Source organism: Lepidochelys kempii, chromosome 21 (genome assembly GCF_965140265.1).
Source record: "Lepidochelys kempii isolate rLepKem1 chromosome 21, rLepKem1.hap2, whole genome shotgun sequence".
Lineage (NCBI taxonomy): Eukaryota > Metazoa > Chordata > Testudines > Cheloniidae > Lepidochelys > Lepidochelys kempii.
In genome coordinates, this window is record NC_133276.1 from 6,303,464 (window position 1) to 6,321,502 (window position 18,039).

At 46.9% G+C, this 18,039-nt stretch overlaps 2 protein-coding genes across 7 annotated transcripts in view; one reads left to right on the forward strand and one right to left on the reverse strand.

The window, feature by feature from the left end:
- Positions 1-5,241, reverse strand: part of SRGAP2 (SLIT-ROBO Rho GTPase activating protein 2) — a 210,410-nt gene extending 205,169 nt beyond the window's left edge. For 5 of the 6 annotated variants that reach the window (XM_073319746.1, XM_073319744.1, XM_073319742.1 and 2 more), the window contains exons 1-2: positions 5,165-5,241; positions 651-1,179 (exon numbers count right to left, since the gene is read on the reverse strand). In XM_073319746.1, coding sequence (XP_073175847.1) covers positions 651-717 — 67 coding nt within the window. In that variant the 5' untranslated portion in view covers positions 718-1,179; positions 5,165-5,241. Of the gene's footprint in view, positions 1-650; positions 1,180-1,667; positions 1,685-5,164 lie in introns of those variants that run through there. The other variant, XM_073319743.1, reaches the window with a different exon arrangement.
- Positions 5,242-5,404: 163 nt separating this feature from the next.
- Positions 5,405-17,514, forward strand: FAM72A (family with sequence similarity 72 member A). Its single transcript, XM_073320055.1, has 5 exons — positions 5,405-5,567; positions 6,049-6,266; positions 12,268-12,345; positions 13,718-13,842; positions 14,876-17,514. Exons 2-5 carry the CDS (start codon positions 6,115-6,117, stop codon positions 14,968-14,970), a joined length of 450 nt encoding a protein of 149 aa, XP_073176156.1. The 5' UTR covers positions 5,405-5,567; positions 6,049-6,114; the 3' UTR covers positions 14,971-17,514.
- Positions 17,515-18,039: the final 525 nt, after the last annotated feature.

Consider the following 18,039-nt stretch of genomic DNA (forward strand, 5'->3'; position numbering starts at 1 on the left):
CTCTTTATCACCAAGGGCATATAATGTCCTGACCAAGCCTTAAGCTCATTTGCACCAACACCCCGCTCTCCTTTGGAATATATAAATAAAAGTTGTCATTGCAAATGCCAATTACATTCAGAACAGCAGTCCAAATATGCACAGTAAACGTAGGGTGTTCAAGTCAGGGCTGTATGAAGGAACACAGCATGTGAAATTATTGAGTGGAAGCCTGAATATTATAGCTTTTTGGCACAGACAGCTATGAAGAGTTGATGTGAACAAGGGTTCACAATACTGGCAAGTGATACACTTTTTTCTGCTTCTATTGAGGTTTTTTAAAGATTCCCTAAGGGAAAAAGAAATTGAAAAGCTATTCACTGCCTATCACATTTCAAACCTAACCATATTTTAAAGCATCCAGAAAAAGAAACCCATCTCTGTAAACTCAAGGATTTTCATACAGAAAAAAATTCCTTTCATTAGGTTGCATTAAAGTAACATGGACATACCCAGGAGTCCACCCTTACGAGGAAAAAAAATTACTGCAAATCCCTTACAAGATTGCACTGCAAATTCTTCTCCTCGTCCCCACCCAAATATCTAGTGCAAATGCCTGCATTACTGAGTCAAAACTGTAACAATACAGACGGATGTAAAATTATTCCTACCTTTGACCTGAGTATCATATTCAGCTATGATCTCCTTATCCTTTTTGAATTTAGCTGGCGACGTCATGTTTTTCCTTTCCAAAAAGATTAATCTCAGAACAGATCCACCAGAATGCAACAAATAAATGCAATTTTGTTTCTCCCAAAGAAATGCCTTGGTTTCTTGTCCTTCCCCCCTCACAACAAAAAAATCAGTCCATGGGAAGAGGGTGTGAGACGGAGTGCGGCAGCAGAAACATGCAGATGTTAGGAAATCAGCGGGTGGAAAAGGCAGTTTTGTTTCCCTGCACCAAAACCTTTATCAGCAACAGCAGCAAGCTTCAGCCGAGAGATCATGTAGCCCCCAAAGGCTTTTCCCGATTAACAACATTAATAGCACAATCAGGGAGTGGAAGTCCTTCCGCACAACATGTTGTGTGTGGGTTTCGTTTGCTTTTTTTTTTTTAAATAGGCTCAACGATGATGCACATAAAATCCCAAACGGGAGCAGAAATGAAGGATCAGATGTTTTCTTCTTTGGTTTTGTTGCCTGTAAATAGAAAAATATTTTTAAAAAAATTACACTGAGTTACACGATGCAAGGAGAAAATTTGTGATTTCTGCTGTAGTACTGCAAATTCCTCTTTAAACTGCAGCATATTACTACATATGTGCATCACCCAGGTAAGCAAGATAAAATGCATGCATCATAGCAATACCCCCACCCCCAAAAAAATCTCATTGGGAGAGCTCAGTCCCCAGAGAAAAAGGGGTGGGAGTGAAAGGAAACTTGCCTGCACAAAAATCACTTCTCTAAATGAGCAAAACAGGGAGAAAGAGAGGTACTGGAGAAGCAGCAACATGATACACTGAACAATTAGACTCAAATCCCTAAATTACACGAACTGCAGGAGCTCAAAAATGAATCCACAAACCATTTTGTAAACAAGATTAATCCCCTTTGGCATAGCTAAAACAGAAGCCTGTGATTCAACAGACGTGGCAGCTTTTTTTATTATACATTATTGTTATGATTACCACTGTTTGGTTCTCTCCCCCAGTCCAGAAATATAGGTATCTCCTCTAGACATCAAAGCAGGTTTGGAGCCAGGGGAAATGCAGCCCAGCATGTGCAAGGCAGATGCAAATCTCCCAACAGGGGGAAGTCAGATCACAATTGGGGGGGGAGGGGTTAGAAGTTATTCTGGGTAACAAATGTAAAAAATCTGGGAAATGTGCATTTTTTAAAAAGCCAACCAACAATTGGATCCACATCCAACATCCAGAGGAACAACGTGGCTAGCAGAGGGAAAGGATTACAGACTAGGGTTAGAGCATTTAAATGGAAAACAAACAAACAAACAGAAAGAGTGTAGCTGGCTGCCCCCTTAGTTACGGAGGGAGTGGAAGATATTCCAAGCTGCTCTATGCCATTACTATCCACCCAGCTGGAAAGAGACTGCGCAAATACACATATTTAAAGCACTCCCAAAAATACATGGAGAAGCCACCGGAGCTCCCCCCAATGCTGACTGCAAAACCCTCTAGCACCTCGGGATCCTGGCTGCTGTAAATTCCATCGTATAAAGGAGAGGGCCACTTGGCCCCCAAACCCCATTTGCTTTTCATTTCTGGAATGACGGGCCCAGCCCTGTATTCCCTTTCCTGCTGCTGATCGTAGCAGGGAGAAGAGATGGGGGTAGTGGGAAGAGTATTATGGGTTTGAAAGAGAATATTAAAGTCTGAGGAAAAGGGGAGATGAGCTCTGGGAATGAAGTGGGGGGAGAAGATGAGCTCCTAGAATGGGGAAGATGGGGGAAAATCAATCCTGGAGTGTGGGGTGAGGAAGGTTTGGGAGCTATACGGGGGCGGGGGGGGGGGGATGTAGGCATGGGGGAATAATTGCTCCTTGAGTATTATGGACTGAAGGGGGAATTTTATGGGCCGGAAACTCTATCCTAAGAGAAGGGCTGTGCCGCGAGGGGGGTTACACAATTAGGGAGGACTATGCCGGGGGTTACAATTGCAGGGAAACGGGGCTATGCCGCAGGGGAGTTACAATGGTGGGGGGGCAAAGGGGCTATATCGCGGGGGGGGGGGTTGCAACTGGGGAGCGGCTGTGCCGGGGGTTACAGCTGGAGGGAAAGGGAAGCTATGCCTGGGGGGGAAGGGTTTACAATTAGCGGAGAAGGGGGCTACGCCGCGGGGGGGGGGGTTACGGTTGGAGGGGAGAAAGGGGGGCCGCGGTTAGCGGGGAGAAAGGGGGGCCGGGCCGGGGCCGCAGTTAGCGGGGAGAAAGGGGGGCCGGGCCGGGGCCGCAGTTAGCGGGGAGAAAGGGGGGCCGGGCCGGGGCCGCAGTTAGCGGGGAGAAAGGGGGGCCGGGCCGGGGCCGCAGTTAGCGGGGAGAAAGGGGGGCCGGGCCGGGGCCGCAGTTAGCGGGGAGAAAGGGGGGCCGGGCCGGGGCCGCAGTTAGCGGGGAGAAAGGGGGGCCGGGCCGGGGCCGCAGTTAGCGGGGAGAAAGGGGGGCCGGGCCGGGGCCGCAGTTAGCGGGGAGAAAGGGGGGCCGGGCCGGGGCCGCAGTTAGCGGGGAGAAAGGGGGGCCGGGCCGGGGCCGCAGTTAGCGGGGAGAAAGGGGGGCCGGGCCGGGGCCGCAGTTAGCGGGGAGAAAGGGGGGCCGGGCCGGGGCCGCAGTTAGCGGGGAGAAAGGGGGGCCGGGCCGGGGCCGCAGTTAGCGGGGAGAAAGGGGGGCCGGGCCGGGGCCGCAGTTAGCGGGGAGAAAGGGGGGCCGGGCCGGGGCCGCAGTTAGCGGGGAGAAAGGGGGGCCGGGCCGGGGCCGCAGTTAGCGGGGAGAAAGGGGGGCCGGGCCGGGGCCGCAGTTAGCGGGGAGAAAGGGGGGCCGGGCCGGGGCCGCAGTTAGCGGGGAGAAAGGGGGGCCGGGCCGGGGCCGCAGTTAGCGGGGAGAAAGGGGGGCCGGGCCGGGGGGGGGGGGCCGGGGTTGCAGTTAGCGGGGAGAAGGGGGGCCACGCCGGGGGGGGGGCCGGGGTTGCAGTTAGCGGGGAGAAGGGGGGCCACGCCGGGGGGGGGGGGGGCCGGGGTTGCAGTTAGCGGGGAGAAGGGGGGCCACGCCGGGGGGGGGGGGGGCCGGGGTTGCAGTTAGCGGGGAGAAGGGGGGCCACGCCGGGGGGGGGGGGGGCCGGGGTTGCAGTTAGCGGGGAGAAGGGGGGCCACGCCGGGGGGGGGGGGGGCCGGGGTTGCAGTTAGCGGGGAGAAGGGGGGCCACGCCGGGGGGGGGGGGGGCCGGGGTTGCAGTTAGCGGGGAGAAGGGGGGCCACGCCGGGGGGGGGGGGCCGGGGTTGCAGTTAGCGGGGAGAAGGGGGGCCACGCCGGGGGGGGGGGGCCGGGGTTGCAGTTAGCGGGGAGAAGGGGGGCCACGCCGGGGGGGGGGGGCCGGGGTTGCAGTTAGCGGGGAGAAGGGGGGCCACGCCGGGGGGGGGGGGCCGGGGTTGCAGTTAGCGGGGAGAAGGGGGGCCACGCCGGGGGGGGGGGCCGGGGTTGCAGTTAGCGGGGAGAAGGGGGGCCACGCCGGGGGGGGGGGCCGGGGTTGCAGTTAGCGGGGAGAAGGGGGGCCACGCCGGGGGGGGGGGGCCGGGGTTGCAGTTAGCGGGGAGAAGGGGGGCCACGCCGGGGGGGGGGGGGCCGGGGTTGCAGTTAGCGGGGAGAAGGGGGGCCACGCCGGGGGGGGGGGGGGCGGGGTTGCAGTTAGCGGGGAGAAGGGGGGCCACGCCGGGGGGGGGGGGCGGGGTTGCAGTTAGCGGGGAGAAGGGGGGCCACGCCGGGGGGGGGGGGCGGGGTTGCAGTTAGCGGGGAGAAGGGGGGCCACGCCGGGGGGGGGGGGCGGGGTTGCAGTTAGCGGGGAGAAGGGGGGCCACGCCGGGGGGGGGGGCGGGGTTGCAGTTAGCGGGGAGAAGGGGGGCCACGCCGGGGGAGGGGGCGGGGTTGCAGTTAGCGGGGAGAAGGGGGGCCACGCCGGGGGAGGGGGCGGGGTTGCAGTTAGCGGGGAGAAGGGGGGCCACGCCGGGGGGGGGGGCGGGGTTGCAGTTAGCGGGGAGAAGGGGGGCCACGCCGGGGGGGGGGGCGGGGTTGCAGTTAGCGGGGAGAAGGGGGGCCACGCCGGGGGAGGGGGCGGGGTTGCAGTTAGCGGGGAGAAGGGGGGCCACGCCGGGGGAGGGGGCGGGGTTGCAGTTAGCGGGGAGAAGGGGGGCCACGCCGGGGGGAGGGGGCGGGGTTGCAGTTAGCGAAGAAGGGGGGCTATGGGGCTCTGCCTGCGAGAAGGGGCGGCGGGGGTGCTCTGGGCGAGCCAGGAGAGCGACCGGCTAGGGGGGAGCAATGGGCTTGCGGCGGCAGCCGCTGCCGGCCACCGCGGGCTGGGGACTATGCGGGTCTCCCGGGGGGCTGGAGTATTATGGGCTGGGGCGCGCCCATGGTAGGGCGGAGGTCTGCGCGACACACGCCTCGGTCCCGGGCGGAGCTCGTACCTGCAGCGCGGCGCAGCCAGGTCCCCTCCTCCATGAGCCGAGGCGCTCCAGCTACGGCTCCCGCGGTCAGTTTCCTCCGCAGCGCGAGCTCGCCCACCCCGCCCCTTCGTCTGCCTCCCCCAATCAGCAGCTGGGAAGATTCAGAGTGACACTCCTCCTAACCAATAGCAGCGTTCTACTGTTTTCTGTGCCCCGCCTCTGGCTCACGGTTCCTCCAGTTAGGAGCGGAAGGGGCGGGGCCCTCGCGGCTCTGAGAGGCGGATCCCCCCAATCGGGCTCGAGGGGAGCGTTGGCTCTCTTCCAATGGGAAGCGAGGACAGGGATTCAAACGGAGTGTGACAGTTCTGAAGACAGGGGCTCGCTGGGGCCAGCCCGTTGGGGGTCTAACGGCAGCAGGGCTGACGTAGGTGGCTCAGCCGGCCCGGGGCAAAGAGAAAGGGGTCGGCCTCTGGGAGGGGCAGTAAGCAGGAGCTGTGGGGGTGGGGTAGCAGGGTGAGAGGGGGAGCCCAGGGCCCCCGCTGGTGGGGGGAAAGGAGGAGGGGGGGGGAGGAAGACAAGACCCCCAGTAGAGAGGGCGGGGGGAAGGAAGGGGAGAGCATAAGGCCCCCACTGGTAGGCAGGAGGGGGAGTACAGGGCCTGCAAGGGGGCGGGGGGTGTTGGAGCCTGGAGGGGGCAGCAGGGTGGGAAAGGGGAGTCCATCTCCAGGGCAAGGGAGGGGTGCAGCTATAGGGCTGTACCCTGAGGGAGGGGGCCGTGGGTGTGGGAAGAGCAGCTGAGGGGGCACAGTCCCTGGGGCAAGGAGCCTGAGAGGGGGAGCTGAAGAAGGGGGCGGGGGGGGGCGCTCGGTGCAGCTATGGGGGTCTGATGGTCAGTCTGCCCTCAGAGAAGCAAGGAGCACCCTCACCGCTCTCTGGGAAGAGGGGACGGACCCTTTGGGGCCAGAGCCATCATGTCCACGAGTGGCTGCACCTTCAAGGACAGGTGTGTGTCCCTGCTGTGCTGCAGATTCTGCCAGCAGGTGCTGAGCTCGCGGGGGATGAAGGCTGTGCTGCTGGCCAACACAGAGATTGACCTCTACTCCACCGACATCCCACCCACCAGGTAAGTCCTCTTCCTTTGCCACCTGCAGGCATCTCAACAGTGGACTAATGTCACAGTAGCCCCCAAAGACCTTAATCCGTAGGAATCCCCCATTGTGTTAGATACCAGGCAAATCAATAAGAAGGCCCAGTTCCTACTCCCCAGATCTCAATCTACTCCTTATAATTGTGTAGGGCAGGTAGGCAAGCAAGTATTAGTATTTCCATTTTACTGCAACAGGAACTGAGGAACAGTCCAAACACAGAATGGTATAGTACTTTAGAAAATACATATATACAAGCTGTAAATAATAAACAAGACTCATTTTTTCTCAGCTTTAAAATGTGAAGTTTTCTTGGTGTTTGGCTCTAAATATGTTCCTGTGATAATCACTGTAGGGTTGGATTTAACAGCCTTCTGGAAAGTAACTAGCCTTTAAACAGAAGTGAAAGTGACTTGAAAGTGTCAGTTTCACTCCTGTTTCAAGTCAGTATCTAGTTTATTTTTGTTTGTAGTAGGGTAACCCTCCAGGCAGGTGCAGTATAAACTCTGGGGGCCTTGCCCCAGACTAGTGGGATGTTTCCAACACATAAATGACCTATTCCAAGCTTAGTGAACCGTAAATAAGTAAGTAGTGTAAATGATAGAAAAATCTGGATTACTTTCTACAAATTGTTGTTCAAGAGTTAGTAACAAAGTAAGAATATACAGTAAAATTATTTTAAACCTAACCCATGTCCCTTAAGTGATTTGCCACAAGATGTCAGAAAGTGTTAGTATTAGATCGAGAAATGCATCTCAGCCCTGATCCTATTCTGCTACTCTACCCTTAAGGCCACACACTCTCCCCCCTAGTAACTGTGATCAGTGGTTCTGAACCAGGGGGTATGTCAACTCATCTAGATATTTGCCTGGTTTTACAGCAGGCAACATAAAAAGCACTAGCAAGGTCAGTACAAACTAAAATTTCGTATGGACAATGACTTGTTTATATTGCTCTATATACTATACACTGAAATGTAAGTACAATATTTATATTCCAATTGATTTCATAATTCTATGGTAAAAATGAAAAAGTAAGCAATTTTTCAGTAATAGTGTGCTTTGTCACTTTTGTATTTTTGTGTCTGATTCTGTGAGCAACTAGTTTTTAAGTGAGGTGAAACTTGGTGGTACACAAGACAAATCAGACTCCTAAAAGGGGTACAGTAGTCGGGAAAGGTTTAGAGCCACTGATTTAGATGATGGATAATAAGATTGTTCATTGGCATATCTTGAACGTACATCCAGCCTGACAAAAATAAATGTGGGTTTTTCAGTGTAAAAACGTCACTACGATCAAATACAGCTACTTTCTCTGTTTCAGTCAAATTTGTTTATTTTATGGATACAAACATGTTTTTGCTCTTAATGGTGCAGGAACCAATATCAATCAAGGAAAGCAAGCTGTATTCTGTTTGGCCTCATAGATCAACAGAATTGTTGAGTGCATTAACTGGTGAAGATGAAAGAAGCAAAAAGAACCCAATTTGGCTTTCATGGTTAAGCAAGGACAAGAATTAAAGAAGAAGAAAAAAAAAATCTTTCTTGTTAATTGATCAAATGTAAGCTGGAGTCAGAGGATGAGTAACTATGGGAAAGCAATATTTACATATTAAATAGTAAATTAAATATTCAGAATGTAAATTACAAAGTGTTAATCTGTAAGCACGAGTTAAAAGGAGATAAACTAAGATGGGCTAAAATTTAATTAAAAAACAACAACAAAGGTTCATTTTTTTAAACACATTCTAATCACTAAGCCATTGTTCTGTGGTCTCATTTGAGATTTACAATAGACACCTCGTTCCTGGCACAGATGTTCTAAACTGGTGTAAAATGTCTTTCACACAATGCTAGTTGTCAAATGTGAGTTAAAGTGATCTGTGTGGTTACAAATGTAATCCACAGTTTTAGTGTACAATAAAAACATATTATCTACAAAAATGAGTTTATGAAAGTCAGTAAACCACGTTTCAGTATGAAGTTAAAATAGCGATCTGTGTTTTAGTGACTCAGGAAATGATTTCTTGGTATGTGATTTCCTGATACTGTAATAATTGATTTTATGGCAAATGATGGTTGGTCGGGGCTGAGTGGTTAGAGTTGGAGCTAATGTATCGAGGATCTAAATTATAAGAATAAATCAAAATAGAAAACATGCAGATTCTTAAGTAAACTTATATCTCTGCATACAGGGCAGAAGGTCAACTCTCAGGACTGTTTTTTTCCACCCATTAACAGAATGAATGGAAGCACTCATGTTGGACATGGAGCACTCAACCCGGTACATACCAAGTTATGTAAACAAATTGCCCCTTTTCTCACAAAGTCTGTACCTACATTACCATTGATGCCGTTCTAACAGTGGAAATACTAGTGTGAACCAGCTGTTGGCATTCTACCTACCATCTCATCTAACATAGCTTAAAGCAGGGTCTGCACAACACTACAGTTGAAATGCCAGTGGCTGCCTACACTAGTGCTCCAACTGGTGGGAAAACTAGGAAGGATCGCCAAGTCAAAGAGAGTTGTAAAATAGGAAAGATCAGTTTGCTTTGAAAATATTATTTTGTTCCCATTTACAAAAACAGAACCAATTAAAAATGACAGGAGTTGACAAAGCTTATCTACCTAAGATCTACCATAGAAACCCTATTACAGAAGAGTATTTGACAATATTAGTTTGCTCTTAACAGCTTTTCTACAGAGGAGCTCAAAAGACATTAAAAACAGACAGCCTCACAGAAGATGGGTTGAGGCAACACCTGATTTAGATAATACTATCCTACTTTCCAGAAGAAGAAACTGACACACAGATGTTAAGTCTGACAATGGCCTTGTCTGCACTAGGAAATTGACCCAATGCTAAAGCTGGCTATGTCCATAGTAAGGAACTATAGAAGAAGTTATCCACCAGAGCTACCACAATTGTAGCTGGGAGTCCTGATGTAGACAAAGTGCTACCAGCCTCTACCATCACCAGCTTTGAAGGTATGTCTACACAGCAAAAGCTAGCATGGGCTAGTCTGTCCAAGCTAACTTGAATCCAGCTAGCATGGGTAATAATAGAAGTGCAGCCAGCACAGCACAGGTTTCACTGTGTGCTACCAAGCTGAGTATGCACTACAAAAGACGCACTGAAAGTGTACCTCAAGAAAACTGATGTGGACATCACAAACTGGGAGAAGCAAGCCACCAACCGACCCCCATAGCACCACATCCTCCATCAAGCAATAGGTCGCTTTGAGGAGAAGTGCCTTGCTCTCAAACCTGAAAAGAGAAAGAAGGAAGGAAAAAAGAAAGAACTTTCTCCCAGCAGGCAGTTGGCCTGCCAGGAAATGTCTGTACCTATTGCGGCAGATCTGTGATTCCAGGATTGGACTCCTGAGTCATCTCAGGACCCATATGTAAATCTGTAGTAGAGATCATCCTTGAATCAAGGGGTCGCCGATGATGATGTTCATGATGCATCCCAGACTTGCACTACCCGCACAGAAGCCTGACTGTGGTGTCTTCGCTATTATTATTTCCTGGGTTAGCTGGATTCAAGATACCCATGCACAGCATTTTCTTTGTTAGACAGCTTAAGTGAGAGTGGTAAAAATGCTGGACACTTGTTGCAACCCAACCACTACTGAAAGCCCTACTGTAAAGAACACTGATTCCCTACAGACAAAGATGTAGGGTGTCTGCAACGAGCATAGTGAAAGGGTACTGAAAATGGTTTAACTGCAAGTGCACAGACAGAACTAAATCAAATCACCTACCATTTCTGAAACTGTGTTGAACATAGTTTGAACCTGTTCACCCTTGCAGTTAAACTACGTCTTGCTCTAGGTCAGCAGTACGTATTGCCTATGACACCCATTGTAAATAGGCAAGTTTCTTAATGTAGATATAGATAGTGAGTTGCTAACTGAACCCAATGGTAACGGAGTTCAATCCCTGTATAAAAAGACTAATTATCACCTCTAAGTACTAGTGAGAGGCCCAGTTCCCTTGTGGTCTAGTTAAAATGGTTAGCTCTGGACTGACTGACTGCTTGGAACTGGGACAACAACAAAGCAGCTCTTGAGCCTTGCTGATGTTTACCTCTGTGGGCCAGTTCATTGAGTTGCATAAAACCAAACCACACTCATAGTCTGAAACAATTCAGAAGAAGTTAGCCATCATCCTCAGGTAAAGTAGGAAAAATTAAATATATAGAGCAAAGCCATTAAAGGGACTTTGTCAGCTAGCTTGTAACTTTATTTTCTGCCAGTGTGTAATATTTTTAGAAGCTTAAAGAGGTAAATAAGCCTACTCTAAAATTAAGTTTCAATTACTGTCATGGATTTTTAAAACAGAATCTGATGGGCACTTCCCACCAGATCACACTAATTTCAGGTGGTCAGATTTGGTCTAAAGCACTCAATTATGCTTCATTTTTAATTACTCTCCTAAGAGGAATCTACCTGACCGCAGATTCTGCTGGGATTATAGTGTGCACATATAGGGGAGTTGCAGATCCCATCAACCACTTACGAACCTCAGCTGCTAAAAGTTTCACGGGTGATCCTTTAAGTCTCTGTATAGTAGTAAATGCCCATACTATAGGCCTGAGGAGAAACCCTCATTGGCCATCAAAAAGATTGTAGAATTAAAAAGGATATTGCTACATGTATAACCTGGTGAAGTGGAGTGTGCCTCAGGACAGTGCCTGGATTGGTCTCACAGTGGACAAACTTCAAGTATGGAGAAAAAGCACTTAGTGGAATAAGATCTTCAAAAAAAATTAGCACTATTTTGTTTTATAGCACCGATGACTAACTCAGTGCAACAGAGTATAGCTAACAGAGTATAGAATTGCTTGGGATAGTGTCATCTTGAGATTCTTGTGAGCAATGCCTTTTGGTCATTGACTTGACTTGATAAAAATGACCATCACATTGGGTGCTTTTATTCCTTTCTATGTAGCAACCAGTTCCAGGAAGTAATCCAGTTTTGGTTTATTGGTGTGATAACTGGAGATATGCAATTAAGTGACTACGCAGTAGTGTAATGTTCAGCATCGTTCGTACTATTCCTCACGTGGTTTGTGATGAGTTTAACTTTGATGCTCTTCAAGGTTGTGTTGAAAGTATCTTTATTCTACCCCCCTCTGCCTCTTTTGCTATTTAATGGTGCCCTCAAATACCTGCTTTACACTAATGGTCTGCTATTCTTCCTCTTACTCCGTGAAGTGAAGAGAGTCAGCTATGTGAATATTTGAAGTACATTCACTTAGCATTGGGATTCAGCTGAAATCTGTGTTGAGCAGATGACCCTAGACCATTGAGTATTATGGTACGCTACTGGACAACTAGAGGTGAGCTGTTGAGGAAGCATTGTAAGAGGCAGGGAGCACTATCTCTCAGCTCACAAATTTGACATCTGCCTGCTTTCCTGGCCTTAGTGTAAGAATAGGGATTGTATAATCAAAAGCTGAGACTTTTTTTTAATTGCTGCTGGGACTGACCTGCGGTTCCTTCAATAGCATTTTGTACTCTTAAGCTGGAATTTAGGTATGCAGTCCTAAGCTCGACAACCAGCATCCTTGGCCAGCAAAAGTATTATGTAGCGGATATCCCTCTCAGTCCTTGAGCTGTATGAACCACTGCCACCTCCGCTCAAGAGGGGAAGGGTGGTCCCAACAGAATCTTCTTTAGAACCCAAGCAACCAAATATACTAAAGCAGTGCTCCTGGTGGAAGGTAGCAGGTTCCTGAAAGCTAGCATGTGTGCACTGTGATGCTGGCTGAGGGTTTGCTGGTGGAATATATAGGAATCTTTTCTATCTTGATACTAGTTTGCTTGGTGATTGTGAATGGAAATAGAAAAGTAAGAACTTCAAACACCTAACACTGGTTTGTTGGAATTCTAGCTTACCGCAAAAGCAAGTGGCTGGGTGAAGTTATGTTAAATGTCTAAACTATTCCTGTGACGAATTTTTTCCCCTCCAGTACGGTTGACTTCATTGGAAGCTGCTATTTCACTGACATCTGCAAATGCAAACTGAAGAACGTTGCATGCTTAAAATGGTAAGTAATATTTCAATGTGACTCGTAATCATACAAGCACCTGCTCCACAATGCATGTGCTGCAGCAACAACATTGCAACCTCTCATTACTGGCCACTAAAGTTGTCACAAATGAAATGAATTTGATATAACATTGCTCAGTGGAAACTTGGCCCCGCTACCTTTGGACATGACTGTTAGTCTGTCATTGTAGAAGTCCCTAGCAGAAATGCACGGAAGAATGTGTATCAAGACTAAGGTGGGGTTCTATAGGAAACTTGCATAACACTGACTCCAGAGAGACTGCTTCAGTATTGATTTGAGATAGCTGTGTGAATAAAGTCACAAAGAAATGCAGTTACTCATATCTTCCACTTTACTAAAACAGATACAGTAGAGAATTCCTATTTTATGAACTAATTGGGGATTCAGGAGTTCATAAAATTGAACATCTCAGTTACAGTAGGTTTGTATAAGAGGCTCATAAAATTGAGGTTCTGCTGTAACAGAACATGCTGTTGGCAGACCTACTCTTCACTAGCGGATGGAAAAAATTAACATGAAAGTTCCTGGAGCTTGTTGTTTGTTTTTATTAATGCCCGATACTTAAAATACTGTTCCTTTTTTTTGAAAAAAAAGCTAAACTGCTCAAAAGGATCACTTGTCTACTTTATGCCTAAAATTTCAGTTTGCTCAGATCTGAGCTTGGATGGGAAAGTTCTTGGACTAAAAATAACAAGGTGGGTTTTTTTTGAGACTTGGCTAGCAAGGAATTCTGGTTTGTCTAGATGCTGAAATAGAAAGCACACACTTTCTTCTGGGTGTGCTACTGGGAGTGAAAGGAATCTACTATAGGTAAATTAATTAGGCTATAATCTGTTCCTACTCAAACCCTTAATTTCCATTTATTTCAGTGGAGCAGAATCAGGCTCATATATACGCCAACCTAATTACTTAGCTTTTATCAGGTCCTATTGTACCATCAGTTTTAAGGAGAACTCTCCATTGATTTCACAGGGGAGTTCTATTTTACAAATGAACAATCAGATTCCATGATAGATGCAACAAATTTCACTGACTTAAGATAAAAGTACACTCAGGTAACAGACAGAATTTGGTTCTCTGCAATAAGACAAGACTCCCTGTATAAGAAACATAAATCTTGTGCAACTCCACACACACACTTTTTCTCTAAGTAAATATATTCAGACACTTTTTGTACCATTGTTTAAAAACTCACCATTAATTTTCCCCAGATAAGAACATTATATACCAATTTGCCTGCTAAAGTGGTTAGATCCTATTTAACATTAAGCTGAGTTGGTTCTTCATTGCAAACTGGCTTTCATCCACGAACTTACATGATCATTATTTTGTTTGTTTGCTGTTCTAGTGGCAATGTTGTAGGTTACCATGTGATTGCTCCATGCAAACCTTGCCTGCTGTCCTGTAACAATGGACATTTCTGGATGTTTCACAGCCAAGCAGTCTTTGGTATGAACAGACTAGACTCATCTGGTAAGGAACTCTTTATTCTGAACAGGGAAGTTCTATTTAACTCACAGGAGAGTTAACTGGCAACTCCCCTCCACCCCAATAGCAAGGTGTCTCAAAGCATATGCAGTTTACTTAAGGTATATAGCGAGTCTATACTGAGTTGCCTTTCCAGCAGAGAGGCTTGTGAGGAAGGAATGCTCTATGAGGAAACTGTTCATGTCACCTGGAGCTTAAAGTATCTAACATGCTATATTAGGCTACCTCAACTTTGTGTGGCTTTTTTTTTTTTTTAATAAAGTCACTGGGCTGTAAGATTAATTGGTCAGAAAATTTACTCTAACCTCTTGCTGATGGGAATCAGGATTTTCTGAGGCAATATTGTTATGCAAACTGCACAAATACAAGTGGTGTAAACGCAGAGCCACAGGATACTATTTATAGTAGTGTGTGTAGCTTCACTGTGCTATTAAGCAACCTCCACTGACTGGTCATTCTGAGCTGAGCTGTGTTGTCACTGTGACCCTGGATAACTTTCTCTGTTGATCCCCATTACCTTAGGCTGAGGTTACAACCAATACTAGCTCTTACTATTCAGTTTGCTTGAGCTCCTTTTAAACAACTACTTGGCACACAAACTAAAAGTATCTAGCAATATCAGTCCTTCTGGGTCCTTCCCAAAGTATGTGGCCTTTTACTAGATCATCTATGTTTCTGTTTCTCATACACAAAAGATTAGTTAGTTTAAACACTTTTACAGTGTCATCTGTGCCTCAAACCAACACAATTAATGTAACCCAGCCATAAGGGGATTTACCAATAGCTACATGATTATTTCATATTACTCTTCATACAGGACTTGCTACTATCGTGCAGTTCAAAAGGATATTTCTAGAGATCCTTTTTGAATAAAAATAGAAAATAACCTACAGCTGGGCAATGTTGTCTTAGTTCATCTAATAGGTTTTGCAAGAGCCATTCATTTTGTGGCAATGAATGCAGTTCTTAGTCTTAGGGGTCAGAATACAAATTAAGTTATTTACAATCCTTCTTCCAGGTGTGAATTTACTGCTTTGGGGCAACTTACCAGATTTGGAGGAAAGCACTGATGAAGACATGTCTGGCATCTCTGAGGAGGAGTATATCAGATAAATATTATCAGCAGTGTGCATCACAGTGTATTCCCTCATTACCTTGTATTGCAGCTTTCTTCCTACTGTCTTAATGTACAAACTCAAGCAATACAGTAAACAGGAAGGCTGGCAAACCGTTTTCCAAAAAGGGTAGAAGCTGTCTTAGTCCAACGTAACATACCTTATAAGAATCCCTCTCAGCTTTAAAATGCGCCTATCTGAAAAATGAATGGCATACAGATGGCCACTGCCTCTGGTTTTAGGCCTATTTTGTTCTTATAGTTCTAAGTCTTAACAGCTGCAGGTAAGGAAAACACAGGCTTTGACACTTCAAGTGCCAGCTGCTGCCTGTTTTTCCTTCCTAAATAACAGCTCGGTTGTGGATCAAAAGTCTTGGCATCACTGAAAGGAATTTAATTTTTACCTCGAGTGTAGTGCTATTGAGGAATAGTTACTCTGGGTGAGCTGTGACATTATGAAGAGAATTCTATGGGCTTCAGTTAAGCTTCCTTCTGGACTCTGCCTTTTCTCTCTTCCCATTCCACCCATAGCCAGGAAGGCAGTATGTGCACAGCCTCCTTTGAGGCCACAATCAATGCTGTTGAAAGAGTGGGCCAGCAGGGATTGCTGAAACTGTACAGCTGTCTGTCTTCATCCTGCTTTGGAGTTGTTTGCTTGTGAAACCACTAGGGAGATGAGCGTTGGAATGCTCCTGAACCTGGGTTTCTCGCCTGAGTTTTTTCACAGCGTAATAAGTACTCGGTTTTGCTAAACGAAACTGCATAAGAAATTTATAGAGTGACTTTTGCTGCCAGCAAACAGAATGGCTGACAAATGGTAAATAATGAAGTATGCTGGGAACTGGCACACTTCCCTGCTTTAAATGGACATGGATCACATTCAATGAAATATTAGCATAACTATTCTTAATTAATGTTACATAAGTTAGGGAAACTCCTCTTTCTCTGTAGAAGTCTCCCTATTGTGGTGAAAAACTGAAAGAGGGAGAAAAGGCATAGTTTCCAAGCAAAATAATCTGTAATTATGTTTGTATATTTCGTCAGTATTAAATGAGATGAGCAGTAAGTATGATGCTGGAGTAGCGTGTGACAAGTTTAGGGTCAGATTCAATAAAATCTCTGTCTGGCTTCTGTGCTGCTGGAAGGTGGGTAATCCCCGCAGAGTCGGTAGTAGAAGGTGGCATGGTGCCTTTTGGAAAGGAGGCAGCCAGACATAGTGTGGAGTGAAATCTGGCTTCAAGAGTACTGTTCTGCTTGCAGCTACAAAGTAACTGCTTCAGCAAGTTTACATTCTCAAATGAAAAGTTTTCTTGTTTCTAAGGATAGGAGGGTCTAAGAGAATAACTTTGTAAAGAAAAAACATCTGAACAATAACTTTTAAAAAGGTAAACATTTACTTCAGAACACAAATATTCTATTTAATGGGAAGATTTCTGAAGGGACTTATTTTACATTTATGTAAACAGGGCTCTAGCTAGATAGTGCTTTATATGCCAATTACAGACTTTCAGAGCTTTTCAGAAATGCCTAAGTGACTTACCAGAAATATCATCAATAGTGGAGCATAAGAACAGCCATACTGGGTCAGACAATGGTCTATCTAGCCAGTATCCTGTCTTCCGCCAGTAGCCGATGCCAGGTGCTTCAAAGGGAATGAACAGAACAGGCAGTCAGAGTGATCCATCCCCTGTCGTGCACTCACAGCTTCTTGGAAAGTCAAGGAGACTTGTGCTCCTGCAGCACTTGGTAAAACCCTACCCATAGTCCCTAAGCTGAAGAACCAACAGAGTAAGTCTGCAGATCTGCACTGAGCTCCATGTGGGTAGACTCCTCTTCATTTATTTGGGCTCTGTGAGCATCAGGACAGTGCTCATTGTGCAAAACCTCTTAGGTTCTGATCCTACAAAGGACTGCCTTGGAAATCTGTGTGTTAAATGAGTTTTTTATCTCAAACAGGCTCCCTGTAACAAGCCCCTAACACAAAGCTCATTGATGTTTTGCAGAAGCCAAAGCATTTCATTCATAAACCACATGTATACTTGGTACATCTGGTTAGCTGAAGATACTTGAAAGATGCATTTATAAAATACAAAAGTGAAGTAGTGCATGATAAGGTAGGGTGGATTTCCTGAATCGTACTGAAAGCAACTCCAAGATTGATATCAAGATTAACATTTTGTATATTCTCCATTAGGCTCTGAAAAGATGCAGTGAAGGCAGACTCTTTTGTTTTAGTACTTTACTGTATTTATTCTCAACTGGTGTTACTCCCTCTTCTTCCGTGTTGGCTAAAGTGTGTATTTGCTGTTTTTCTGTATTTGGATGTCTGTTATGACTGTGTGCTGTCTACACGTGCATCAAATAAAAGTTGATTTATAACACATTCTCCTGGGGGATATATTAAGTGCACATTATGTAGCTGGGGGATTGTCTAACTTAAGAATACATCTGTAGTGATTAGGTAACAAAAATAACGAAACCACACATTATAGGTTTCAGCGTAGCAGCCGTGTTAGTCTGTATCTGCAAAAAGAAAAGGAGTACTTGGGGTACCTTAGAGACTAACAAATTTATTTGAGCATAAGCTTTCGTGAGCTACAGCTCGCTTCATCGGCTGCATGTCATTATAGCCATGATAACACATTATAGCTAACTCAGCTCATTTGAAATCTTCCCTACTATATACAGACAGTAATGGCCCAATTTTTAGAGAATCTGAGCACCCATTGTTCCAGTTAAAGTCAAAGTGAGCTACCAGCTGCTTAGCACCTTGTCTCTCTGACCAAGGGAAGTTAGTCCAATAAAAAAATGTGTCTCTAATATCCTGGGACCGACACTGCTACAACACTACTGCATACTTCAACGGTTAGACCCTCCACAGGACTCATAAGATTGGGCATACTGGGTCAGACCAAAGGTCCATCCAGCTCAGTATCCTCTCTACTGACAGTGGCCAATGCCAGGTGCCCCGGAGGGAGTGAACCTAACAGGTAATGATCAAGTGATCTCTCTCCTGTCATCCATCTCCACCCTCTGACAAACAGAGGCTAGGGACATCATTCCTTACT

Bases quoted from the DNA above. Each gene is read 5' to 3' on its own strand.
- FAM72A (XM_073320055.1), top strand. From the start codon at position 6,115: ATGTCCACGAGTGGCTGCACCTTCAAGGACAGGTGTGTGTCCCTGCTG. The intron at 12,346-13,717 runs GTAAGTAATATT...TTGCTGTTCTAG, and splicing joins AACGTTGCATGCTTAAAATG to TGGCAATGTTGTAGGTTACC. The intron at 13,843-14,875 runs GTAAGGAACTCT...TCCTTCTTCCAG, and splicing joins GAACAGACTAGACTCATCTG to GTGTGAATTTACTGCTTTGG.